Genomic DNA, 16,184 nt, shown 5'->3' with positions numbered 1-16,184 from the left:
AATACCTGAGACCAAGGTCCGGCAAACCACTTGCCGCTGCAATCTTTTGCCGAGACACAGGTCCTGGATGTGTCGGGCTTCTTGCTCACGTCGCAATCCATTTCGCTGTTGCTGGAACAGTGAGCTTTGCGTGTCTGGATCCCAGTTCCGCATTCTTCCGAACACTGGTAATAATAATAAGAGAGATAAAAGTAGAAAATGATGATGATGCAACAAACTCTTGCGTCTGCCGGAAATATGTTTTTTAGAAAGGGAAATGACGGTGTATACCTGACCGGTCCATTCGGTAAAGAACCAGGTGTTGGCCGAGCAGGATCCCATGTCGCAAATATCGCTGCCGGAGGGCTTCTCCATGGCGGAGCAATCGGATTCGCCGACATCACGTCCGTCAAATCCTTGGCAGTAGACGCGCCTGTGCCTCATTCCCTTGCCGCAGCTCGTCGAGCACTTAATAACAGATGGAGAAGGTGAGACGGCGACAAGGTAAAAGCATTCAATTCACATTCGCCAGTTATCAATCACGAGCCGAAGACAAGACGCGCTACGTTAATCGCGCTGATATATCACACACAGGTGGGGGGAATGGGAAAAATGCAAATGGAAAAACGAAAAACAAGAGAAAAAGATTCTCACTTTTCCCCAATCGGAGGTGTGCCATTTGGCACAGTGTCCCAAGTTGCAATTGCGGACTCTGGGGACGAGAGGGGCGGCCCCGAGACAGGCGGCCTCGTTGACCCTCATCGTCAACGTGGCGGATATTTCTTGTTTGCAGGTCAGATCGCGTGTCTGGATTCCATCGCCACACGTTACGGAGCACGGGGTCCACTCGCCGAGAACCCAACTGGTCAGGAAGAAAAAGAATGTCACACAATCACCAGGTATTCCATTCGACACACAAACGGATGAGGGAGCCCGTACAAGGAATAATCAAAAAATACAAAAAATACTACAAAATACAAAAAGGAGATGAGATCCATACAAGGAGACAGAGCTCATATTTTAATATTAGAAACAGCGTGGAGAGTCGTCTAATACTTCAAAAGCTCCTGTCACTGCTATACACAGAATTCCGGAATGGAATTCAAACAGAAGGTGCAACTGTTTCGACCGTTCCAGGAATATTGATTCGTGTCTAAATACGCCGTATAGAATACGAAGACTGTACTCACTCGGCTGGACAAGGTTTGGGACCGCATCGAACAGTCTCCGAAGGTGGTCGGTCCTCTTCCTTGCAACGGTGATCGGCCACGGGCACTTGATCTCTGTCTCTGACGCAGACGATCAGCGCTTGTTGTACACCTGCCAATTGCCGCAACACAGTCCATTAATACGCGTAATAAAAGAAATACGACACACCGTTTTCACGGTCGCAAAAGAAAGGTATATCTACGTAGTAGTATGTACTACGCAATTGTGTGGTGGTGGTGTGATTATGTATGCATATTTACCTCCTCCGCAAGTTTTGGAACATTCAGAGAACCCAACTTGTTTCCATACAAAGCCCTTGCCATTGGGATGACGGCGGGGGCCACGGCGATGAGGCGGAGGCGTCGCAACGTTAGGGTCGATCGCCTGGAGCTCTGGCGATCCGAGCTTGCCCTGTTCTCCCGGAGCGGACGAGCTGCCGGCCGCTCCTCCGCTGGGCTTGTTGTGGATTCTGTGCCCGTGCTGACGTCTTTTGTTCGGAGTCCGGCCACCTGAGAAGAAAGAAAGAAAGAAAAAAATAAATAACATCAAAGTTTAATACACTTTTGTGTGTGTGTGTGCCCGCCTTGTGTATACACAACACAAGTGTTTATAGATCCAAAAAGTCAACGACCCACAAACCAAAACGTATATAAACATGAGAGAGCCGGCCATATAACAGGTCAGCAGCCAACAACCCTTTTTTTATTTTGTTTTTTTTTTATCCTTCAATTGAAACGTCTCGAAATCAAAGCTCAGAGGAATTTTTAAAATACCCCGGCTGAAGAAGAGATAAAAAGAAAAAAAAAAAAACAACCGTTGGGGGCTGAGCACGGCTGCGAGACCCATTAAAATAGCGTTTACGGCTCCCGTTTACCTCTTTTTCCCACCCTCTCTCTCTCTCTCCAATCTAAAATAGCACGACACTGGATACACTATGAAAATAACGACCGTGAATAAACATCACGCAAAGCTATATAGTTAAACAGATATCAGTGATTCCATCAACTTTATATGGTGTATATAACTATAAAATCATTTTCGAAATAGAAATAGAAAGAAATAGAAATACCGTGATTTTGGTGGGCCGTTCGACCCGTTTCTTTGTTGGGAAGGACAGCAGGAGCGATGGTGGCAGAGTCTCCGGCGGATAGCACGGAAGGATTGTTGTTGTTGACGTGATCCAACGGCGAGGGAGAATCAAAGTTGGAGCCCGGCACAGCAATGCCCAGAGTGGCCAAACTGCCGCTGGAGCTCAGTGAAGATGGGAAGTTGCCACTGTTGGTTGGGTAATTAGATAAGCCAAGACCAGCACTGCCACTGGGCGGCGAAAGTTGTTGATGGATACCACCCAATCCGGCGGCTGAACCTTGTTGGTTTGATTGGATGGTTTGAAACAGTCCACCTTCGGATCCCAGACTGCGCGGAGGAGACGGATTGGCGCCAAGAAAGTTGGTGGCAGTCGGTGAATTGGACGCCGCATCCAGTTGAAATCGCCCAGGTGGCACAATTATGGATGAAGACGCTGTGCCGCCGTTTAGGCCGTCAGTTTGAACGGTCGGTGATGGATTGTTACTAGGGCGAGGGACGATATTGCTGTTGGCCACTCCCAAAGGTAACATGTACTCGTATTTGATCCCGGGATTAATCTGCTGGTAAATGACCTAGAAAATTTACAAAATGACGATTAAATGTTATAATTTTTTATATTGCACTATTTTTGTATTACCATAATATCAATGGGCTCGGTCAGCGGTCCTTGTGTGGTTATCAGCTCGGGGGTAGTTGTATCTTGGCGCCTGTAGGCAAACGTCGTACCGGCCGCTTGGTACTCGCCGGACCAGTTGATGGCCCAATTACCATTGAAGACGAATGTGCCATCGGAACGCCTTAAAGCTGCAAAAGTTTGGTGGGAAAACAAAAAGGGTAAGACGTTGATTGCCAATTTACAATCTCTATGCATTCGTAATGATATTTGCCCGTTATTCACGGGAAAACGAATCAAAAAGAAAAATTTTGAGATAAACATCAAGATTTCGCCGCATGTGATGACGTGTGGTGTGTGTCGATCCAGCGCTTAAATTATAAAAGCACGCCGGATAGATACGAACGAAAACACTTCACCGACGGTCAGCAAATGAGAAAAAAAAAAAACCATAAAGGGCCGATGACCCGAAACAAGTCGGCGGGGCAATCTCCTCATTCTATATGCAATCAGTCAGGTATGGATTTGAGAGAGAAAGGAAAAAAAAAAAAGAAAGAAAAACCTAGACGCCGGATGACTCACGGAGATCAACTCCTTTTGGTTGGGCAAAGGTTTTTCTTTTTTTTTTTTTAGTTTTAGTTTTAGTTTTATTGCTCCAAAAAAGTTTTCCCGTTATCTGGTTGTTGTTGTTGTTGTTGTGTCTCGCACCTTGCACAACAAAACAGTCATTGATTTATGGTCTGAGTGTAGGATAGGGAATATAAGCGGAGATCTCCTCCGCCGCCCTTAGGATATGTGAACGAACGACACGGCTCGTAATTTGCTCGTCGAATAAAATTTAAAAAAAGAAAAGAAAAACAGGCTCGAATGAATGGCTTTCCTCCTTTTGTGTGTTGTTTGTCAGATCCCCATCTCTGGCGCTCAGCGTGCTATTCCACACCGGTGCCAATATATCAACTATCAGCATCAGTAGCAGTGTGTCCCAGACGATGGCTGCTACTACTTATTCCCCGTGAAGCTTTCTCAAAAAGGCAACCACAACAACAAAAAGCTGTTGGAAAAAAAAAGTCGCCTTCGCTTTTCTATACACGTCCCGAATGTTACAGCCATTTCGTCGGCCACCTTTTTCTGGTTCTCGATCGCGATCTAAACGCGACAAAATGGATACGATAAACAACGTACGTGCCCATTAAAAGCCGAGTAATTTATTTCTCTGTTTTTTCTTTTTCTTTTTCCAAACGTCCGATCGGATTTAGTCAATCTAAGCGATTGTGTAACACACGTACGAACGTTTGCCCTTGTATACACACACCAGCGCCTTTTAATAGCAGATCCGTTTTAATAGTTTGTGTATGTAGGGATAGAATAAAAACACATTATCGTGATATAAGCGCCAAGGTTACCAAGTACACTGCACTACACACGCGTGAGCGTGTATTTATGTAACACAAGTGGATATACGGAGCTGTTTGTTGAATGCCTGTCTGACTTGGCATTTCCCAATTTCAGCCCCAGTAATAATAGCGCGACGATGAGAACTTAAAAAGGTCTGGCTGGCGAACCGAATTTATTGGATTATCTACCGTCAACGAAAGAAAGAAAAAAGGGAAAGCCAATCTGACTGACTCTTCTCTCGTTGTGAGGTCCAATGCAATTTTTCTTCTTCTTCTTCTTCTTCCGTGTGTGCGCCAGCTAAATCACAATAGCCGTCGCCGTAACTGCAATCGATTACCCGTAATGTCTTGCCTTACATGGTCCGTCGAGTGTTTCGTTACCAGTTCGCGCGCCAATCATTGTATAGTAAATTTTCTTTTTGAACAAAAATATCGAACACCAACGCGCAGAGTGGCGCAACACGAAAGAGGAATGTGTGTAGAGATGATGGGTTGTATATATACGCATATACAAATGAGGCCCTTTTTTCTCTCTTCCAAGACCTACAGCCCCGCACAGTCCTTGTGTGTGTGCGTACACCCAGATCGAATAACAACCAGTACCGACAGTCATTCAAGGCAACGGCCATTCACTCGTGACGGCCGGTAAATAATAATGAAGAGGTCGACCTGGCCATATATACGTGGGCCGAAACGTTACCGAAAAGGAGACTCCTCTCTCCTATAACACACGGATCGTGGCTTGTCGACAATGGAGAGGGGGGGGGGAGAAGAAATTCAAAATGGAAAAAGGAGCGCGCGGAACGGGCAATGACGCATCGCATTTCGCCGGAGCGCTGCGCTGCTACACACAGTCGTCCTTGTTGTACACAGATTGTAATATACTTTTGAGATGCCATATGTTGTGTGCTGGAGGCTCATCCACAGGTCTCCAGTGACGATAGACTCTTCATTTCAATGATGATTCTCCAAACATCGATCGATGATTTTGGAATTGTAGAATGCCGCCCGCGCCCCGCCACTTGGCGCAATTACCAAATGATTGAACTTTTCTCCAATAGCAACTGATTAGGGACAAAACTGTTAAATGTTTTTCTTTGATTCTTCTTCTTCTTCTTTTCCTTTGTTATTTTCCCAGCACCGGGGGCTCTCCCGCTGCGATCTATGGTCTCCGCCGCGAACCCACCGTTCATCAATTAAAATCAAAAGATAAAAGGAAAAGATAGGGAAGATAAGAAGAAAAAAAAAGTTCGAATCAGAGAAACCCGAAATATATAAAAATGGTGAAAAGGAAAGAAATTGCAGAATCACGGAGACACGTTTTGAAAACGGGCCGCGATGGAAGCGGCGAGTGACTCTCCGGTCTTGTGTTGGTTCCTCTGTGTTCCGATCAAACAAGAAATATTTTTCTTCTCATTTCTTATTTCTCCTTATATATATGAGTCTATAGGCTGTTGGTTCTTCATCTATCTCGTAATACAATGGGGCCCGGTTGTCCCTGTCCCGCGTCCCGTCCGACAAAAGACACATCAGGACGCCGACAACAGATAAAAAATAAAATACTACTACAAAGAAACGGGACAAAAAAAAAGCTGTACAGTCATAGTTACGTGATTCGAAGTAGCGGTCTATTTAAAAAAAAAAAAGGAATAGTATATAAGAACGTTGTCTAACTATGTGTGTGGGCGTGGAGAACTTGAATCTTTCCACAATTGAAAAAATAAAATAAAAGTTTCCAAAACTCTTGGGACCGTGACGTGTCGGCGGGATTGTCTTGTTAACGGATCGAACTCGTACAGATGTTTTAGTCCATTACATTACGTACAGTTGTGTGCACTGTATACATAACGTGAATGGTGTAATTTAGTATCAGTGTCATTTATAATTCAATGTTGTGTCCTGTCTGTTGCTGTTAAACAGAAAGAAGAAAAGAAAAACGGTTGAGAAATGAGACGAGATAGGAGAATGAGACGCGACAAGAGACATGGGCCTCCGTTCGCCGACCATTTGGGAAACGCGTCGGGCCAGACCAGAACATCTGCCGCGTGACGTGGCGACACGTCCCGCACGTCACGTCAATGAAAGGATAAAAGAAGAGGAGGAACAAAAAAATAAAAATAAAATAAATTCTTATTTTTTCGTGAATTATAATTTCGGCGCCAGAAATAAAAAAAGTTTTTAAAAATAATGTTTTTTCTCTCTCTCTCTAGAAAATAACGAAGAAGGTGAAGGTGAATATAGAGTTGTCGCTTGGCGAGATTTTCACTTGACGTGTCATGACGGTATTTTTTTTCCTCCCCTTAGCTATATAGCTACTCCCGCGTGAGTAGACTATTTAAAAAGCGACAAAGAGAGCGCGTCGACGTAAATCAACGTCTTTGTCGCGCATCAGCAGCAGCACGCACGCAACGGCAATTCAGGGAACTCACGATGATGACGCGAAGAATGGCACAGTGTCAATGATGATGGCCGCCGTTGTCATTTGAACGCGCTAAAAGTTTCTGTACACACACTATGCGTCCAGTGAAATCTACCTAATGTAGTGTGTGTGTGTGTGTGTTAGTTACCTAGATAGTTGCGACTGGGTTTGAACTCGGTGATGTTGACGTGGCAGGCGCCTTTGGGCAACTGGGCCACCAGATTGTAACCGGGTGGCAATTGCGGCTCCGTGAAGATGCCCGACACGATCTGACAGGTGGAATTGCTGCCGCCGCACACTCCGCAGGCATCCGGTCGTTTGTCCGATCCCACGATCCCGTCGCAGCCGATCGTCTGGAAAAGAAAAATAAAAAACAAAAAAAAGTTAAACATAAGAAGAATTTCCTATTTCGAAAATCAAAAGGATTGAAGAACAAGAAAAGGAGAATGGCCATCAGTTGGTCCGTGAAATGCCTCTGCACTGCTGAGCCGTGCTACTCGGCCATTGTTGTCCGTGTTTTTAAATTTATACGAGATCGAGTTGGTAACACAGAGAGAGAAACGGGAAAGGAATCAAAGAAAGAAGAAGAAGAAAAAGCCACCTGGACTCAATTTAGAATTTTTCGATGAAATCTTTTTTGTTTAACCCCGAGACCAGCTGACGAGATTGGTCTAAATGCCACAAGGATTTTCTTTGGTTGAGATTTAGTTTTGATGCGGTGGCCTCGAGATAATATTTTCAATTGAAATTAGATCCACACACACGAGCCTCCTCGGACAAAAATAAAACAAAACAAAAAACTAGATAGGAAATGAGAAGAATGTTGAAACGCGATGGTCATCGCTGCCATCGAGATGAATGCTCCATTCCACACCCACTCAAACTAGGCTCAAGTTATTATAGAGACAGAGTGAGTGAGGTGGTGGTGGTGGTGCTGGCCATGGTGGGCCAATATATTCATTTTCTCTCCTTCTTCTTCTTCTTGCTGTATTTTTCTTATCTTATTCCTTAGCTCGTCTTTCTCTTTTTTCTTCTTCTTCCTTGAAAAATGTACTACAGCAGACGCCTCGGTTAATTCTTATGCAAACAACAAACATCCACACTCGGACCGCGCTGGGGCCTGATCGTATACATATACATGTATCAAATCTTATACAGCAAGGAAGGCCGTTTTCTGGCGTAATACGTTGAAGACCAGGGCTCAGACAAAACATATACCAAAAATTCCCTGACTGGGATTTTCAGTGCGCTAGAGAAAAAAAGAACCAACCGAAATAACTAAATTCCATTTTCTCCAGATTTACTCGCGCGCGTCTCATCTCTTCTTTTTCAAATCGTTCAATAACGCCCAAAGCTTTTAGGTAAAGCAATCACGGTGGCAGATATCGTTCAGAAAAATAGACCAAAAAAAAAAAAGAACCTAGCCGTGTTTTAATTTACTCATTTATAAGTCAGCTCTGCCTCCTAACGAGCAGAGGAGAGCCTTAATCCCTTTTCTCGACAGTCGACTAGGTGTTGTAATATCTTATAGACGACTGCTGCTGCTGCTGCAGCGTGCGTATATAAATGTGTAATAATGAAAGACAGTCGAGCAAAAGGGGGATTCTCCCATATCTCAGCGGTGGGTCGAAATGCCCCGGCAGGCTTAATTTCTCTATCGCTTGTAATTGTTATTTCAAATGAGAGGGCTTTGGGGATCCTGTACAATCTATATAGGCTTGGCTCTTTTTTTTTCTTCTTCTTTGTGTTTAGTTTAGATTTTTTGGTAGTTAGTATTATAGTAGCCATAGCAATGGATAACCTTCAGGGGTGTTGCCACCACGCCATGAATAATTCATTGGATTGGAGCAAAGGAACATTCATTCCCGATCGCACCACGTACGTTTGGCTGTGTGGATGTTTTTTTACCAATCGAGATTTTGACGCCAGGGAAAGAAAAAATACAAAATGAATCACCAACTGCTCACACAGCTGAAGGGGTTAAACCTCGGAAGTCGGAGATCAAAACAAGTTAGCTCCGAGTTTTTATTTTATTTTTTCTTTCTTTCATCTGATTAACTTTTGGGTTATTCGCTAAATGTTCCGAGTTGTGTGCGGCACGTTTTCCCCCCTCGGCCCCCCATTTCCCGTCCACACAACTAAACATCCGCCAAAAAACCCTTGGCAATAACAAAAATAGGAAGCTATTAATATTCGTTTCTTCACTTCACAGCACTTTGGATCCGTCCGAGTTGGTCGGTCGACTTTGTGGGCCGAGGATCATCGATGCGTAATACCGGACAACCCCCCACCCCAACCCTCCACCAGAAATAAGGTCGTTATATCTTTCCCATCTGATGAATACAGTACAGCAGGATCACGACAATCGTCTGTCCCCCCCCCCCTCTCCGGGATGATGAGGTGGGCGAAAATTCATCAGCAAAAGCGAGCGGATGAAGAAAAATAAGAAATGTACATTGAGAGAATTGTGCTACTGCTGCTGAAGGGAGGGTTGGATATTGGTAAGGTTGTCATCAAATCAGTGACCATCGTTAATCAGACGATCAAGCAGATGTGCAGAAGAAGGTGGAGAGAGAGAGGGGGGTGATCCTCCCGGATGCTGGAATATAGGAAGAGTCCAGCTCATCCATCTCTTAGTCAAGAAGAGCTAATTAAGTGGCAAACACAGGTCAGAGAGACGGAAAAAAGGCCCACCACAGAACAACACACAGAGAGGGGGGATGCACACAGAAGAAAGCGACCCCTCGGCATTTCGGGGTCCGTCCCTGCGCGCAAGTGAGAGAAAGAGAGATGAGGAGGGGGAGACAACAATGTTGTGATGGATTATTCAATGGCTAGTATGGCAGATGGTTATCGGGTGACTGTGGAAGTAAAATGCCAGTAGTTCATCTTGTTTGGATTGCGTTGGGCCATCAAACGGGCGCGCGAGCCCCGGCCGACAGTCTTTTCTTTTTTTATCAAAATCTATAATACACGTGAAAGTGTGTGGAATGTCGATGGATGGATCGGACACATCTCATCCAGCCCGGGCCCCGAAATGTTGAATAGAGAAACGTGTGCAACACTTCTTGACCAAGATTTATGCTACATAGCTACTTCATCCTGGATGGTTGGGAATAAACAACAGTCCACCTTCTTAATATAGGTCGAGCTGATATGACTACAAATATAAATTCTATTTCAATATTTAGTGTTTGCGCTTCATCGAATCTTTTTTGACAAGTCCTGGGTGTTCCCTCCCCTCTCGAAAAAGATGAGGTCCTGTCTAAGAAGAGAAGATTTGTCTTGGCAGAGCGGACACAAAAGAGTCCTTATTAGGTATATGTGTATTTATCTAGAGTTAGTGCACTAGTGCAGTCAAAACCCAACCCCCGTGACATTTTACATGGCAGTTAGATATTTTCTCCCGTCTGCTGTCGCCGTCTCTTGCCCAACCTGCTTATTGCCTCTCTTTGTCCGCCCGTCTGTCCATCAGAGACAAAAGAGACTGGGCGAGAGAGAGAGAGAGAGAGTCTGATGGATATGGGCAGACACTGGCATCTATATATACCAAATAGTACGTACCAGCACCACCACTACTAACTACAACTATAGCCCCTTTTGTTGACTCGGGTTCGTTCGCTTCTTTCTTCACCCGGTCGGTTGCTGAGTCACTTTGATTTCTTTCAATGCGAGACGACATCATCAATTTAAATATGCGCAGCGGTCGCGGCGGCGGCGGCGCGGTAGTTTCGGATGGTGCATGTGCCCGGCGGTGATAGCGTCGGTTGTTCGCTCTATGGCGCTCCTTTTCGTTCGAATTTTTTTTTTTTTTTTTTTTTTTTTGTGTTCATTTAAACAAGAAAAAAAAATATTTACTTTTTTTTTCCTCTCTCTTTTTTCTCCCACTTATTTTTGGGTTCCCATGTTGTGTCCGTCCGTGTTGACCTCATCATCAGACCATTCGCCGAGTTTGGAAGCTATCCAGCACCGACTTGCAAATAAACACACAACAACCTCTGCTGGCCCTATGATGATTTTTTGTTGTTGTTGTTTGTCTTGTCCCGAAGGTTCCCCAAGGTTGGAATACAAAATGCGATGCCTATCTCTTTTCTCTCTATTGCAAAAGTATCGGTTTTTTCTTCTTCTTTCTTTCTTTAGTCTTTACCTTTCCAATATTTTCGTATCATTTTGATGATATGTCAAAAACTAACTCCGGCCAACCTCCCCCCCCCACAGCGCAAGAGTCTGTTGCATCAAGTGAAGATGTTTGTCTTTGATTTCTTTCCCCCGCACACACAAGACACGATCGTAGCAATTCGTGAGAAGCGTACGATGCCAACCTGCGATAGCCAAGAGAATTCGACTATACCACAGGACAGACATTTCCCAGCTTTCTCCGGGTTATTATGACGTGTAGTAGGTCTAATACTATACGGTACTAGACATTCAACGGCAGCAGACACATAGTACGCAAGTGCAACAACAACAACAAGAGGCCTGGCTATATGCGAGAGAGAGATGATATGAAGGGGAAATGTAAAGTGAGAGAAAAAAGAGACTCGGATATGTTTACTTCTTTTCACAGAGAGAAAGAGAAAGAAAAAAAAGGCCGAGCGTGCTTTAAACACGCACGAAACACCCACACCCGAATCCTCGTCATAACTCAACCAAGGTCTCAGATGCAGGTTGGCACTGATGGGCCAAAACGTGTAGAGAAATACCCAACATCTACCACACAGATGGAGAGAGAAAAAGATCTCATCACATATTCATTTGTCATAAATTTACTTCCTATTGATATTTTTTCTTCTCTTTCTCTCTCCTTCTTTTTCTGTTTGTTTTGTTCATATGTAGCTGGGCCACCATCTACTTCTCTTTTTTTGTCATTTCCACCTCAAGTCCAAGATCGAGTACAAGAGGCAAAAGAGGAGAAAGCCTGAATTGATTTTCTCTTCTTCTTGGGGTTGTTAGACATTCCAAGACATTCCATACGCAACAGAGCGTACGGCTGTTTGTTTTGCCTACATTACATTACATTAGATTGTGTAACTTCTTTCTCTTTCTTTCTTTCTCCCTTCTGCTCGTCGTTGTGTGTCGCTGCTGGGCCCGGGTGTGTGTGGGGTGGAGAATCAAAAAAAAGAGTCAGACGGAAAGGAATAAGAAAAAGGGCTGCAAACCTCTTTGATAAGTGCGCCCACTTAACGAGATGAAGAAAGAGCAAAGAGAGTGCGAGAGGAGAGGTAAATAGAAACAGAAGAGAGCTAACAAGAAGAGTCTGTGTAGCTTTCGTCGCCTCTATGTACTATAGGCGGATATACATGTACGTGTGTGTGTACAAGGGAGAGAGAGCAACAGCATTCGTTCTCATTTTCCTTTTGGGTGCATTTCTCTCCGTACTGCTTTGGCCTTGGTCTCAAACAAGAAATTACAATTAAAAACCAAAAAAACAAAAAATGAACCGAATTATAAAAATAAAACACAACAAAACCCGAACCCGATTAAAATAGAGTGGGTCACACACACACAGAACACACAGCACAGCCATAGGTCTGCATATTTTGCTGGGCTGTCCACTTTTTCTTCGTTTCGAGCCTGTAGCTCAGTGATGCGTGCCATCAGAGTGATCCCAAACGCTTTTGACACGACATTTCCCTTATATGCTGAAAGTATAAGCCACACGGAGGAAAAATTGAGTTTCACGCGCCAACTGATTTTCTTCGTTTCCATTAACGAAACATCAAAATGATTTTTTTTTAGCTTATTGCTTTCTATTCTTTTTCTGCAGCTGCATATATATATATATATGTATCAATCGACTCTATCTATCCAGTCGACATACGCGACCACCCCAACATCTCTTGGTGGCATGCAAAGATGCGTGACCGTCTCTGGCTTGATTGGCCTGGCGCATAACCCAACCAGTCAAGACTTGGGACGACCCTATACAACTCGATTTCTATACTGTTCTGTCTATTACAACATACGCAACAGTTTCTTTTTTTCTTTCTCGATCCATCTCTCTTCTTCGTGTTACGTTACGACTAATATCTCCCACTGTTTTTCTGTGTGAGTGTCGATTGGAATGCGCGACGAGGTTCTCTGTCCTTTTTGATTTTTTCCAGAAGTTGTGTGGTTCGTTTTTTTCTTTATTTTCTTCCATCTGCCAAGCAGCGAAGACACAAGAGAGACACACGAGTGACAGATCGGGAGAGGAATTCAACACACACACAAACTCAGGAGGATCGAGCCTGTTGGAAACGGATGCTTATCGCCGTTCAGCTTGTCAACACGCTCGTCACCAGCCAAAATAATAAAAGACAATTCAATGGTGAGCTGTACACAATCCCCCTCACCACTCGCTGGTGGAAGGAATCGTCGAAATGCGACTGGACTGGAGATTCAACAGGCCAACAAAGGGCATAGAGAGAAATGTCTCTCCATTTAATATTATGCAACTGCAACCGTTTTCCAAAGTGCACAAGATCAGATGAAATTGAACCCATTTTCTGTAGGGGGGCGCGACAAAAAAGGCAAAAGGACTGTCACGTTTCTCAGCGTCGGAACCGTGTGAGTAAAAAAAAGCGCACGATTCCAAATGCATAATCAACGCATTTCTTTCGTGTTTTTGTTTTCTAGCCGACAGCGTCGAATTTCCAGTTTTCTAAAAAAAAAAGCCTATACACACTACCAGGATCCGGCCAACTCTTTTATTCCCCCCCCCCCCCCCCCATCCGAGTTGTGTTTTCCCAATTTCGACGACAGTTTGAAATTTCCCTCCCATTTATCATGCGAGGCTCTCGAGAAAAAAGTGGAAAGACCAGCAGGAACGAGCGACGACGACGACTCGAATGACAGCCGAGGCTTAGTGGGTGCTACAAACAGGGCAGCACACAGCGCCCATATAATTCGAAAACATAAAACACACACGGATGTGTTGAATGGGTCTCTCCTTTTTTTATTTTCATTTTTTTTTTTTTTCGTTTTTGTTTTACTTCATTTTTGTTGCATTTTTCTTTGGTTCCGTGTCTCCGGCCGTCGTGTGCCGCTGGTGATGGCCAAAGTGAGGTCGCGATCGCGTGGGACACACACGTCAAACAGCGACACCACCACCACTAGCCCCGGCAATAACCAACTACGAGGTCGCATGAAAGAAGAAAACGAGCCGATGAATTATTCAAACGGTTCGTTGATGACCGTGGATGGCTTTGAGAACGGGACAACAAAGAAATAAAACGAAAGAGAGAGAAGAAAAATACACACGTCCCGAAGCAGAAGAAGAAGAAGGAATATAATATCTTTTACGAATTTTTAATCATTTCGTTGGCGCTTATTTTTCTCTTCTTTTTAGAAGCGACAACTCGGGGAGCAAAAAAATAAATAAATAAAATAAAATATGGGAGAGAAAAATAGAAGAGAAAAGAGTTCAAAAGAGTAACGACAAATTGGTGTCACGCGCGTGCTTCCAGCCCCTCTAAAAGAATTTTTTTTTTTTTTTGTAAATGGAAAGTTTGTCCCCTAGATTTTTAAATATTTTGTATTTTGGGGTTTTGTTTTTGTGTGTCAGTGGCGTCATCCGAGTTGACACGCGAAAGAGAATCTAGCGGCGAATATAATATTCGCAGGAAGTCGATTTGTATTTTTATTTTTTGGACAGGAAGTGAAAGGGTTAAACTTGTGAGTTTCATCCCATCACACGAACCGGTCCACGTATCCACCATCGCCGGATGAATGTTGACGTCGCGTTTCGCTCGAGTGAGACGGCACAGCTATATATTAGCCTTGACAAACAACCTTCGCATATACAGTTCCGGTTGGAAGGAGTCGGGAATTATATTAACTGAATAAACATATTCACGGCGCAAACACACAAAACACGAGCTCATTTGAGTACACTCAATTCAATCCAGCCCACTTGATTTTCTCTTGTAAATTTGTATAATAATGTTGATCGCGGAGCTTATCCAGCAACATTTACCATTCTGAACTTTGAGTGACTCACTTGTCAGTCTCTCAACTGCATAAGAAGTAAGCATAACAACAACTACTACTACTGGCCTACTCCGGCAGCAGCAGCAGTGATGCCGGAGCTGCGTAATGAATTTGGGGGAGCACGTTCTGACAGGTGAGCGCCCCTCACACACTCAGTCATACAGCGCGCATATTATAAGACGTTCCTTCTTCTTTCTTATTTTGGTAACCCAAACATCAGGTATACACACACACACTGGAGCCATTGGAAGGAGGCAGCGCTGCTAATGGGCAAAACATTCAACAAACAAAAGACTTGAGGTGTTTCACACAGCCCAACGAATCTAGGTCGAGAGCTCTTTTCAAAAAAAGAATAAAAATAAAAAGATTTTTCTTTCTTTAAACGTGAGAGTAATGAACCGCCATTAAAAAAAAGACCGACAAGCCCGTGATTTACTCCACGTAACAATTAAATCCAATTTTCTTACAAACAAAACAATGTCTGCCAAAAATTACAAAAAATTGCGACGCCCGGCTGTCGTTTACCTTCCAAAAGTTTCGCACGCCATGACATGACAAGAGCTGGGCGGATTTTCAAAGTTTCAAACATAGTCAAAAGTTCATCAAAATAAATGTCTACACCAATTTAAAATAATCAAGAAACTAGTAATTTAGTTTTTGGCGTGAGAGAGAGGAAACTCTGACGGGCGGAACGTGTTGCATCGGCACAGTTCGAAGAGAAAAAAGAGTTTTGTTGTTTCTTGACTTTTAATTCTTCCAACTCTTGTGGTATTTGTTTACAATCGAAGAGAAGAAAAAAGAACCCCCCCAAAGTTCTTTTCCCTTTGGCCCAGTAAAGCATTTCCGACTGTTGAGCGATAAGTATAAAAGTGTGTGAGTTTGAAGAGAGCTGTGGGGAAGAAGAAGAAAGCGCCGACCGAGCGCGACTCCCGACACACACACACACAGGGCGAGCGCACGCACGCCAGAGTCGGACGCACGCACTCGTTTGCCCATCTCGGTCTCTCTAAACAAGAGCTTTCTTCTCGTCAATGATAGCACAAGAAGAAGAAGGAAGAGGACGGCGGGGGAGGAAGAAGAAGAAAAATACAAGAAAAAAGGGGGGAATGCTGGCTCGGTTGTCAGGTACAAAAAAGAGCGAGGGAATTTTCGAAGCCATAGCCCACGCTTGCACAGCTTGCAGCCATTACTCAACGTCTTACATTGAAAGAAAGAGAGAGAAAGAGAGAGAGAAAAAAAAAGGCAGGACAACAACAAGAAAACGGTGGTGCCTGGGCTCTTCTTTTTGACTTCCAGGATGCTCCCAGTCGTTCGTCTCTACTTGAACGTGAATGGATATGAAGTCTGAGGGGGCGAGAAGCACGACAGCTCCCGCTTAGAGCTTCTTCTTTCATTTCTTTCTCTATTTTTTCTTGTCCGTCCCTATTCACACAGTTCCTCTTCCTTGTTTGCCTCTTAAACAAGAAGAAGAAGACAATACGGGACTAAATATCTTGATGTCTTTATCGAC

At 44.0% G+C, this 16,184-nt stretch overlaps 1 protein-coding gene across 4 annotated transcripts in view; it reads right to left on the bottom strand.

Moving 5' to 3' along the window:
• Positions 1–16,184, bottom strand: part of LOC124340634 (thrombospondin type-1 domain-containing protein 4-like) — a 64,886-nt gene that overhangs the window by 2,587 nt on the left and 46,115 nt on the right. For all 4 annotated transcript variants that reach the window (XM_046793216.1, XM_046793218.1, XM_046793219.1 and 1 more), the window contains 8 exons: positions 6,852–7,056; positions 2,915–3,081; positions 2,258–2,849; positions 1,449–1,697; positions 1,170–1,299; positions 634–841; positions 271–447; positions 6–164 (listed from right to left, as the gene is read on the bottom strand). In XM_046793216.1, the coding sequence (XP_046649172.1) occupies positions 6–164; positions 271–447; positions 634–841; positions 1,170–1,299; positions 1,449–1,697; positions 2,258–2,849; positions 2,915–3,081; positions 6,852–7,056 (1,887 nt within the window). The remainder of the gene's footprint in view (positions 1–5; positions 165–270; positions 448–633; positions 842–1,169; positions 1,300–1,448; positions 1,698–2,257; positions 2,850–2,914; positions 3,082–6,851; positions 7,057–16,184) is intronic.

This window comes from Daphnia pulicaria, chromosome 5 (genome assembly GCF_021234035.1).
Source record: "Daphnia pulicaria isolate SC F1-1A chromosome 5, SC_F0-13Bv2, whole genome shotgun sequence".
NCBI lineage: Eukaryota > Metazoa > Arthropoda > Branchiopoda > Diplostraca > Daphniidae > Daphnia > Daphnia pulicaria.
Note: the sequence above shows the minus strand (reverse complement) of the source record. Positions and strands in the feature narration are given on the sequence as shown.